The sequence below is a fragment of the Budorcas taxicolor genome, chromosome 3 (genome assembly GCF_023091745.1).
Source record: "Budorcas taxicolor isolate Tak-1 chromosome 3, Takin1.1, whole genome shotgun sequence".
Taxonomy (NCBI): Eukaryota; Metazoa; Chordata; class Mammalia; order Artiodactyla; family Bovidae; genus Budorcas; species Budorcas taxicolor.
The window spans coordinates 14598176-14608735 of NC_068912.1; the positions used below are offsets into that span (position 1 = coordinate 14598176).

General features: G+C 59.6%; 1 protein-coding gene across 8 annotated transcripts; it reads left to right on the forward strand.

The window, feature by feature from the left end:
- Positions 1 to 791: 791 nt before the first annotated feature.
- NES (nestin) lies at positions 792 to 10105 on the forward strand. Of its 8 annotated transcripts, none has more exons than XM_052638219.1 (5): positions 792 to 1698; positions 2754 to 2878; positions 4635 to 4708; positions 4944 to 6540; positions 6574 to 10105. In XM_052638219.1, exons 1-5 carry the CDS (start codon positions 916 to 918, stop codon positions 9566 to 9568), a joined length of 5574 nt encoding a protein of 1857 aa, XP_052494179.1. In that variant the 5' UTR covers positions 792 to 915; the 3' UTR covers positions 9569 to 10105. The 8 variants fall into 8 exon arrangements, with proteins under 8 accessions (XP_052494179.1, XP_052494183.1, XP_052494180.1 ...); XM_052638223.1 differs by having other exon boundaries at positions 6700 to 10105; XM_052638220.1 differs by having other exon boundaries at positions 4944 to 6447.
- Positions 10106 to 10560: the final 455 nt, after the last annotated feature.

Sequence of the window (10560 nt, forward strand, 5' to 3'; positions counted from 1 at the left end):
ACGGGCCCGAGTGTCCTTCCTCCCCACTGCCCCGCCACCCCCGAACCCACCCCACCCCCCGCGAGAACTGAGAGTGAGAGGTGGGATTTCATTACCTAAAAGCTGGGTATATGAACTTCAGGTATATGAAAGAGGAGTAGAAAGGATGAGGTGAATAATGGAAAGAACACCCTTTTGCCTGCCTTTGTTTCCTGATGGAGACTGAGGACATAGGGTGTGCGTGCATGCGCGGTGTCTTCCAATGCCGCATACTCGGTGTTTTCCAGGGAATGTGTTTTCTGACCTCTGTCTTCAATGCAGCCTTCTCCCAGTATTTCAGGAGGGTGAGTCTTTGCTATTTAGGAAAAACATGGCCACACCTATCCTTTCAGCCGTCCCATGAGAGTTCCATCAGCGCTCCCATTTTATGGATCAAGAAACTGAGTCCGAGAATTCAATGAGTGACACTTCTTGGATGCCCTGAGTAATAGACTCGCACCCCCTCGCAATCCTGAATCCCCTGGCACCCCTTCCACAGGCTCAGTTCTGTGTATAATCTCCTTTTATCTGGGGTGATGACCTTGCCTCACTGCCTCCTTCGCCTGAAAGCCACCGCCATCGGATCGGATTTTCCCGGCACGGGTTTTCCTTTGGTTCCGCTCTGCAGTACCCCGGGGCGGCAGGGACAGAGGCTGCCGCCGTCGCTCTGAACCCTAAGGGGTTAAGGCCTGGGTCCCGCCCCTTTTCCCGCCAGGCTGGCGGGAGTATGAATAGCCTCGCTCCCACTCCCGACTCCCAGTCGCTCCGGTTGCTCCTTGCCCCGCCCCGTCATTGTCCCCATCCGCGTCTTTTCCCTTACGTCCCCAAAGCTTTGAGAGCTGCTGGCTTCTCCTGGTGCTCCGAGTCTCTCCACCTTCGGTGGGTCAGACGAGCAGGATGGAGGGCTGCCTGGGGGAGGAATCTTTTCAGATGTGGGAGCTCAACCGGCGCCTGGAGGCCTACCTGGCCCGGGTCAAGGCGCTAGAGGAGCAGAATGAGCTGCTCAGCGCGGAGCTCGGGGGTCTCCGGGCACAGGCCGGGGATGCCTCCTGGAGGGCTCGTGCCGACGACGAGCTGGCGGCCCTACGGGCCCTCGTCGACCAGCGCTGGCGGGAGAAGCACGCGGCCGAGATGGCGCGCGACAACCTGGCAGAAGAGGTGGAGGGCGTGGCGAGTAGGTGCCAGCAGCTGCGGCTGGTCCGGGAGCGGACCGCGGAGGAGGTGGCCCGCAGCCGGCGTGCGGTCGAGGCCGAGAAATGCGCCCAGGCCTGGCTGAGCACCCAGGCTGCGGAGCTGGAGCGCGAGCTGGAGGCTCTGCGCGCGGCGCACGAGGAGGAGCGCGCCGGCCTGAACGCGCAGGCTGCCTGCGCCCCCCGCGGCCCCGCTCCGCCCCGGGGTCCCCCCGCGCCGGCCCCCGAGGTGGAGGAGCTGGCTCAGCGGCTGGGCGAGGCGTGGCGTGGGGCAGTGCGCGGCTACCAGGAACGCGTGGCGCACATGGAGACGTCGCTGGGCCAGGCCCGCGAGCGGCTGGGCCACGCGATGCAGGGCGCCCGCGAGGGTCGCCTGGAGCTGCAGCAACTCCAGGCAGAGCGCAGCGGCCTTCAGGAGCGCAGGGCCGCGCTGGAGCAGAGGCTGGAGGGCCGCTGGCAGGAGCGGCTGCGGACCACTGAGCAGTTCCAGGTGAGGAAGTCGGGGGGGGGGACTGGGCAAGACAAGGCTTCAAGAAGTCCTTTTGGGGTTCAGAGACCTGGGAAGGAGAGTGGGCAGTGGGGGTGGCTGTAGATTTAGGGGCCACTTCTTAGAAAACCATGCCTGGTACCACCAGCCTGGACTCTTCCAACTCTAGTGCAGGGTTGGAGGTTCAGAGTCCTCTGAAAGTACACCTCGAAGGGCCGAGCCCAAGACGTTGCAGCAGTCTCCTCCCTGTCTGGATAGCACCCGCCCACCCTGATGGCCTCTGGGCCCCTGCCTAGGCTCTGCTCTCACTCAGAAGATGCTCAGGACTTGGCCTCTCAGTCTCCAAGTTCTCAACAGCCCTCCTCGGGGGCGTGGCAGGAGAGGGTGAGGGGCCCTGGATGAGGGGCCACCAGCCCCTTCTCCCTTGTCAGGGCTCTTCAGCTCCTGAGTACATTCCAGAGGCCTGGGACAGCTGCTCCCCCTCACACTGCGCAGATGTGACCAGCAGCTGAGAAAACAGCCTCCTGCTTGGCCCAGACAGAGGTCTCACTATCCCCCACTCCCCCTTCAGAGGAGAAAGATTCCAGAACCTGAGAACGTGTGGGAAGTGGAGGGGGCGGGGCCGAGTGTGGGGAGCGGGAGACAGTGGTTGGGACCCAGGCTGTTTGGCTTCCAGTCCTGCAGGCTCCAGGCCTGTTGATTAATCGTTTTTCCTTCTGCTTCCACTTTCCCCCCTTCTCCTCCTCTCTGTAACCCATCTCCTCTCCTCCCTCACCTCCCCCTTCCTGTGGGAGTTGAATTCTGAGCCGCATGTGCTACCATTTAATCAGCATCCTCAGAGGAGGAGCCAGGCCGTGGGATAGGATTGTGAGGGGCCCTTCGCAGAGGCTCCAGAAGGGGGTTCTCTGGGCAGGGAGTGGGGTAGGGGAGGCAGGAATCTGCTCTGCCGAGAAGTTAATCAGGAAGCGAGGCTGCTGCTGCAGCAGCCAAGGGAGATGGAGGTGCGTGAGGGGGAAGGAGCCCTCCCCTTCACTGACTACCTCTGGCTTGCTCTGCAGCTGGCCGTGGAGGCCCTGGAGCAGGAGAAACAAGGCCTCCAGAGCCAAATCGCCCAGGTCCTGGAAGGTCGGCAGCAGCTGGCACACCTCAAGATGTCCCTCAGCCTGGAGGTGGCCACATACAGGTAGAGCCTGACCCTGACCCATGCGGACACACAGATACACAAGTCCATGTGGGGGCAGACTCCTCGCCTGAAGGGGCCCAGAGCCACGGGTGGGGTGGGGGCTCTGCCACCACTCGGTCCTGTGACCCTAGGCTAGGCTGATCCCTTCCACCTAAGCCCACCAGCTCTCCTGTGGGTTCAAGACCGGAGAAGTATCCTGTGCCCAGGAGACCCTCCAAGGAGCGGTGATATAGCTGAGTGGGACAGCCTCGAAGGAGAAGGCTGGACACCTACACGTCATCTGCATCCAGAACATTACCCTCAGGGGGCTGAAAAGCCCAGTCCCCATGTGTGCACTCACACCAAGAGGGTGATGTCCTTGAGCAGCCTCAGGAAGGAGGAACCGCAGGTGTGGGCTGGTGGCACTGACTTGCCTCAGTCTCCTGGTCTGGAGGGTGGGAGATGGGCTAAGGTGACGACCAAAGTCCCTTCCATCCTGAATGTCCGGGGGCCTGACTCCTCTCAAGCCTTGGTGCCTTTGGCCTTGCCCTTGCCCAGCCCTTCTACTGACCATACCCTGTTGGCTCAGGAAAGGTTGAGACCAAGGAAGTGCTTCTTCTCTGGCTCTGTGGCCTTGGGCTATCCCACAGTCTCGCCTGGGAAACTGACCTTGTTAGCCAAGGCCCCACTGATGGAGCCTGAGGAAGGAAGGGGCTTTGCCATGGTGAAGACAAGCCCACAGGGTGGGGCCAGGGCTGGACAGCCTATGAGGACAGTGCCCCCAGAATCCACAGACGAACAAAAGCAGGGGCCCTGGAAAAAGCTCAGGAGGGGAGGGGAGGCAGGGCCCAGAGAAGCAAAGTCAGTGAGGCTCCAAGGATGAGAAGGGAGGGGCTCCACCTCCACAGAGATCAGAGAGCAGCGCGGTGCTGCAGCAGGAAGAACCGAGAAAACGCTAACCAGACTCAGAGACGATGAAGACGAGCACAGAGGCGGTAGATGTTCAGCATAACTTGTCGAATCGATTGGTCCTCCTTCCCCGCAACTGGTCCCCTCCTTCTCAGTCCCCATGGGACACTAAGGCAGGGGCATGGACACAAAGACCTTCATTGCCCTGAAAGGCTTGGGATCCAGAGTACTTAGAGATCCCCAGATAAGAGCCTTGACCCCTAGTCAAACCACTGAGGGGAAAGGTCTGGGCAGGCTTAACCTGGGTTTTGAGGCATGAAAAGGATTTGGAGAGAGGGAGCTGAATTCTTTTGTTTTTGTCTGTAACCAGCTCTTGGGGCCCTGGGGGAGGAAGAGGAGGAGGGAGCCTATCCCATGGGAACAGCCTGAGAATTCCCACTGCCCCAGGGAAGCCCCCTCCTCAGACCCTCCAGATGGCAGTGTGGACAAAGGCAGCAATTAGCATGAGAATCGGCCCCCCACCCGGAGGATGAGGTCATAGGCCTGGGATGGGGAGGGGACTAGTCTAAGCGACGTGTGGGGGTGTGTGTACACTGTGCCGACTGTGTGGGAACCGCTTGTGTGTCTGTGAGTCCAGCTGTGTGTTCAAATAAGTGTGTGACTCTGTGTGAGCAAGTGTGTGCTATCTGTGGGTGTGACCATGTGATTTCATGTGCAGAGCCAAGTACAACCCCATTGTGGCTTTTGTGTGATAGTGGTGAAAGTGAGGAGGAGGCCTGCCAGGCGGGGGCTGTGACTTTCCGCTGGCTGGCTGGCCTGCTGGCCTGTGGGCAGAGGGCTGACCCAGCTTTTCTTCCCTCATCTCCAGGACCCTCCTAGAAGCGGAGAACTCACGGCTGCAGACCCCTGGAAGCGGCTCCAAGACTTCCCTCAGCTTTCTGGGTAAGAGGAGGGGCCAGGTTTCGCCCAGAACTTTACCTTTGCTTCCTCTTCGTACCCCAGAGCGATTCATTTTCTGAGATGAGAAGCAGGAAAGCCTAGCTCTTGACTCCATGGCCCCTAACATCAATGAGCATGCTCTTAGTCCAGCCCAGAAAAGGCAGGAGCGGGATTAGGGTACTCCTCCCCGTCCCAGCTGATGTGCCCTGACATCATTTTCCCTCCTCTGCCTTTCCAGACCCTAAGCTGGAGCTACATTTCCCTGGGACCCCAGAGGGCCGGCGTCCGGGACCTCTGCTTTCTGTCCTGAGCCCTACTCCCCTCTCCTCACCTTTGCCTGGTACCCTGGAAACACCTGTGCCAACCTTTCTGAAGAGCCAGGAATTCCTTCAGGCCCGCACCCCGACCTCAGCCAGCACCCCCATCCCACCGACCCCTCAGGCTCCCTGCCCTGCTGTAGATGCCGAGATCAGAGCCCAGGATGCCCCTGTGTCCCTGCCCCAACCGCGTGTTGGGAGGCAACAGGTGCCAGAAGTCATGTGGGCTGAAGCCAAGGTGGCTGTCCCTGCCAGCATCCTGCCGGGACCAGAGGAGCCTGGGGGCCAGCAACAAGAGCCCAGTCCAAGCCAGTCCCCTGAAGATCGTGCCTCCCTGGCTCCAGCCCTCAGCCCTGACCGCTCCAGTCTAGAGGCCAAAGGTGGAGAAGCCAGTGGGTCTAGAGAGTCCAGCAGATCCCAGGAGGAAGATGAAGGCCAACTCTGGGGGCTGGCAGAGAAAGAAACAGTGGTAGAGGTCAAAGCAGTGAGCAGCTTGGAGCAGGAAACGTGGCAAGAAGAGGCGGGTCTGGACAGGAAAGAAATCCAAGACGCCCAGGGCCCTTTGGAAAAAGAAGCTGTGAACTCTCTGGAAGAAGAGATTCAGAAGCCATCGATTCCACTGGGAACACAGAGCCATGAGACTGTAAGAGCTCTAGAGAAGGAGAGTCTGGAATCTCTGAGGTCTTTGGAAGAAGAGAACTTAGAAACACTAAAAATACTAGGAAAGGAGAATCAAGAATTGTTGAAGTCTTTAGAAGCAAAGGAGACGGAGGTAGTGAGATCTTTAGAAAAAGAGACTCTAGAACTACTTAAGCCTATAGGGAAAGAGGATCCACAGACATTGCCATCTCTAGAAAAGGAGAATCAAGAAATAATGAGGCCTCTTGAAGTTAATGGAGAGACATTTTTATATCCAGGAAAGGAAAATCAAGAATTAGTGAGATCTTTAGAACAGGAGAACATTGAGTCATTGAGAACTCTAGAAAAGGAGAGTCAAGACCCACTGAGATGTCAAGAAGTAGAGAACCAGGAAACATTGAGACTCCTAGCCAAAGAGAATCAAGAGCCATTGGGGTCTCTAGAAGAAGAAGACCAGGAGACATCAAGATCTCTAGGGAAAGAGAATCATGAATCCCCGAGGGCTCCAGAAGATGAGAATCATGAGGCTTTGAGACCTCTAGAAAGAGAAAACCCAGAGTCACTGAGCTGTTTAGAAGAAGACCAGGAGGCAATGAGACCTCCAGAAAAAGAAAACCAGGAGCTGCTGAGGTCTCTAGAAAAAGAAAACCAGGAGCCGCAGAGGTCTCTAGAAGACCAGGAGGAAATAAGAGCTCTAGAAGAAGACCAGGAGACAGTGAGACCTCTAGAAAAAGAAAACCAGGAGCTGCTGAGGTCTCTAGAAAAAGAAAACCAGGAGCCACTGAGGTCTCTAGAAGAAGACCAGGAGGAAATAAGAGCTCTAGAAGAAGACCAGGAGACAGTGAGACCTCTAGAAAAAGAAAACCAGGAGCTGCTGAGGTCTCTAGAAAAAGAAAACCAGGAGCTGCTGAGGTCTCTAGAAGAAGACCAGGAGGAAATAAGAGCTCTAGAAGAAGACCAGGAGACAGTGAGACCTCTAGAAAAAGAAAACCAGGAGCTGCTGAGGTCTCTAGAAAAAGAAAACCAGGAGCCGCTGAGGTCTCTAGAAGAAGACCAGGAGGAAATAAGAGCTCTAGAAGAAGACCAGGAGACAGTGAGACCTCTAGAAAAAGAAAACCAGGAATCACTAAGGTCTCTAGAAGACCAGGAGGCAATGAGACCTCTAGAAGAAGAAAGCCAGGAGCCGCTGAGGTCTCTAGAAAAAGAAAAAGAAGAGGCAATGAGGTCTCTAGAAAACCAGAATGCAGTGAGACCTCTAGAAGAAGAAAGCCAGGAGCCGCTGAGGTCTCTAGAAAAAGAAAAACAGGAGGCAATGAGACCTCCAGAAGAAGAAAAACCGGAATCACTGAGATCTCTAGAAGACCAGGAGGCAGTGAGATCTCTAGAAGAAGAAGGCCAGATGACATTGAGCCCTCTAGAAAGAGTGAAACCAGAGACACTAAAGTCTCTTGGAAAAGATCAGGAGATAGTTCGACCTCTTGAAAAAGAGAATCAGGAGTTATTACGGTCCCTAAATGGAGAGAGTATAGAGGCAGTGAGGTCTTTAGAAACGGAGGCTGCAGAACTACTAAAGCCTACAGAAGAGGAGAACCTGGAAATACTGAAACCTCTAGAAAAGGAAACGGAGAGTCAAGAGCCACTGGGGTCTGTGGAAGGGAACCACGAGACACTGAGGCCCCCAGGGAAGGAGAATCAAGAGTCCCTGGGCTCTCTGGCAGAGTGGCACACAGAGAATTTGCAGTCTCTAGAGGAGGCCGACAAGGGAAGTCTTAGGCGCTTGGGAGAGGAAGAGATCGTGGAGAAGGAAGAGAGTCAGGCGTCACTGAGGCCCCTGGAGGAGCAGGGGCAGGAGCTGCCACACTCTGCACAGCAGCAGACGTGGGGAGATGCAATGCAGCGGGACCAAGAACTGGATCAGGACCGGCCCCCGGGGAGCGCTGGAGTGGACAGTGGGGATGGGGCAGAGCTGGAACTGGAAGAACGGGATCGCTTCCCTGCGCAGGGGGAGGGGGTGGAGCAGGGGCAGCTGCAGCTGACAGCCACAGGTGAGGCCTGGGGCCCGGGTGAGGGGCAGCCAGGCAGCCCTGAGCCCAGAGAGCAGAGGCTCCCAGCTGAGGGCGCCGGAGGGGCAGGAGGCGCTGCGGGCCTCCAGGACCCCGAGGAGCAGCCAGAGCAGGTGGGGGCCCTGGGCCTCCCGGCTGCCCAGGGAATGTCAGAGGTGATGGAGCCCGAGTTGGAAGATGAGGATGTGGCCCCGGGGGGGGGCCAAGCCTCCCCAGAGGTCACCTTGGAGTTAGAGAGGGCCATGGGCAGGTCTGCGGGAGTGGAACGGGGACCCGAGCAGGAGGCAGTAAGGCTGGAGGACCCAGGTAGCCTGGCCAGAGAGGAGGCGACGGAGCCACCCCTGGGGGAGGGAGGTGTGGAGGCAAAGAAGGTACAGGGCTTGGAAGGGCCCAGAAAGGAGCTGGAGGAGGCAGGCACTCTGGAGTCTGAGGCCTCCACACTGCCGGGCAAGAGCAGAGACCCACTGGAGACTCCTAGGGACTGGGAGGAGTCAGAATCTGGGGCCCCTGGGAAAATAGAAGAGCCGATCTCAGCTGAGACCTTGTGCCACGAGGGAAGTGATACCCCGCAGCCCAGGCCCCTGAGCTCAGAGGGAGCCGAGGAGGATGCCAAATCGCTGCTGGGGCCCCCCAGTCTGAGGCCCACTGAGTCCTGCTCCACCAGCCTAATCCCTGAAGATGCCCCTGGGCCCCAGCCCCTGGCTGAGGGGAGCCAAGAGGCCAGCTGGGGGCTGGAGGGTAGGGCTGAGGTCCTGGGAAAGGCGGACGGTGAGCAGGAGGATCTGGGCTCTGGGGGGATCCCTGAGGGCCTCCAGGAGGAAGGGGAGGAGAGCAGAGAAGAGAGCGAGGCGGACGAGCTAGGGGAGACCCTTCCTGACTCCACGCCCCTAGGCCTCTACCTCAGGTCCCCCGCTTCGCCCAAGTGGGGCCTGCCCGGAGAGCAGAGGCCCTCCCCTCAAGGGGAGCCCGGAAAGGAAGGCTGGGGTCCTGCGGTCCCGGCCTCCAAGGGCCTTGGGGCCCAGCCCTCAGAGGAGGAAGAAGAGGAGGGAGCTGAGGAGGAGCGTGGCCGTGACTCTGAGCTGTCGGAGGAGTTTGAGGACCTGGGGACTGAGGCTTCTCTCCTTCCCGGGGTCTCCGGGGAGGGGGAAGGGGAAGAACCCCTGAGCCAAGTGCCCCAGCTGCTCCTGGAGCCTGCAGCCTGGGATCGAGATGGAGAGTCTGATGGCTTTGCAGACGAGGAAGAGAGCGGGGAGGAGGGAGAGGGAGAAGAGGAAGAAGAGGGGAGGGGGCCAGGGCCAGGGCGCTGGGGGCCAGCGCCCCCTGTGGGCAGCCTCCCCGCACCGAGCGGCCCTCAGGGAGGGCCCCTCCTGGGGTCTGAGACCGTGGGTGTCAGTGTCCCCCCCTGGGACAATGGCCCGGGGGGCACGGCACCCGACGCCCCCATGACTGCCCCGGAGACCGAGTCCCAGAACAGCACTGAGGCCTCGGGCTCAGAGGAGGAGTCTGATGCTGCTCCCCTGGAGCCGGAGGACCAGGCCCCTGGCCCACTGGGGACCCTCAGTGCGGTGGCGGACACCCTTGATGGTGGTGGCCCAGGCCCCAGCCTGAAGGAAGAGCTGGAGCGCGTGAATGGGGGCGTGGTGAACGGGCTGGAGCAGTCCGAGGGGGGAGGCCAGGGGAAACCGGGGGCGGCTGGGGGGGACCGAGGGAGCCCCTCAGAGGAGGAGGGGGCTTCCCTGAAGGCCCCTTGGGCAGGGGCTCCCCTTGACCTGGGCCAAGGCCAGTTCCTGAAGTTCAGTCAGAGAGGAGGTGATGGAGACTCCTGGTCCTCAGGGGAGGACTAGAGAGAGCTCTCCTGCACGGAGGCATTGGGCGGAGGGGCGTGCCCGACCCCCTCCCTGCTGGGGCAGCACCCTTAACCTGCACTCTCTTGACCTGTGGTTTCTGTCCCAGAGGCCCGGCTGGCCAAGGGGAAACGGGTGTGGCAAAGGGGCCCGGTCCAAGCGTGGAGACTCCGGGAATAGATGCCAGCCCCCTGGCCTCTGCAGGGCAGGGACAGCCTGCCTGCACTGCCCCGTGGGGCTGAAGCCAGCTGAATCTGTAGGACCAGTCCCTCCTTCCCACTGCAGCTCCCTTCCTCCCATCCCACTAGCTGGGAAAGGCCAGGGCTCAGCGGCCCCTCCAAAGGGAGGGGCTGTGGTGGTGCGTGTGCCAGGGCTTGCCAGCTCTGCCCTTCCTCCCTGCGCCCTCATGAGATGGTTGGCCGGTGGCTAATGAGGGTGAGGGGGTGCTCCCGTGTTCTGACCCCCCCATAGACCTGCCATGTTGTGGCCCCGTCTGCCTCATCTCTGCCTGAATAAAGTAATGCCTCCGCCTACAAAGTCTGGACTCTTCCTTCCTCAATTCAGGGGGGCCTCAGGGCTGACACAGGCAGAAGAGCCGGGGTAGAGGGGAGCAGGAGATGCTGGTGTTGGGGAAGGGCTGCCTGCTGGGGAGAGAAGATTCTGGAAGGCCTCACGGTGGAGACAAGCCAGGCAGATGAAGGCTGCAGGCAGGAGTGCTGAGGACCCGGGGAAGGCTGGGGGTGCTGCTTGATCGGGGACTGGGGGTGCCAACCCAGGTGACCTTGGCGCCTGCAGAAGCCAGGCTTGTCATCATCTCTGCCCACAGCGCTGATTACAGGGATTAGGGCTTGGGGCCACCCCCACCCTCGCATGTCCTCCCTGCCAGCCCCTCAGTGCCGCCAGCATAATAAGCCCCCTTGCCCCCAAACCCAAACAATTGTCTGGCCTTGGTGTCTGCTCAGACTGGCCGGGTCAGAGCCGGGTGAGGGAAG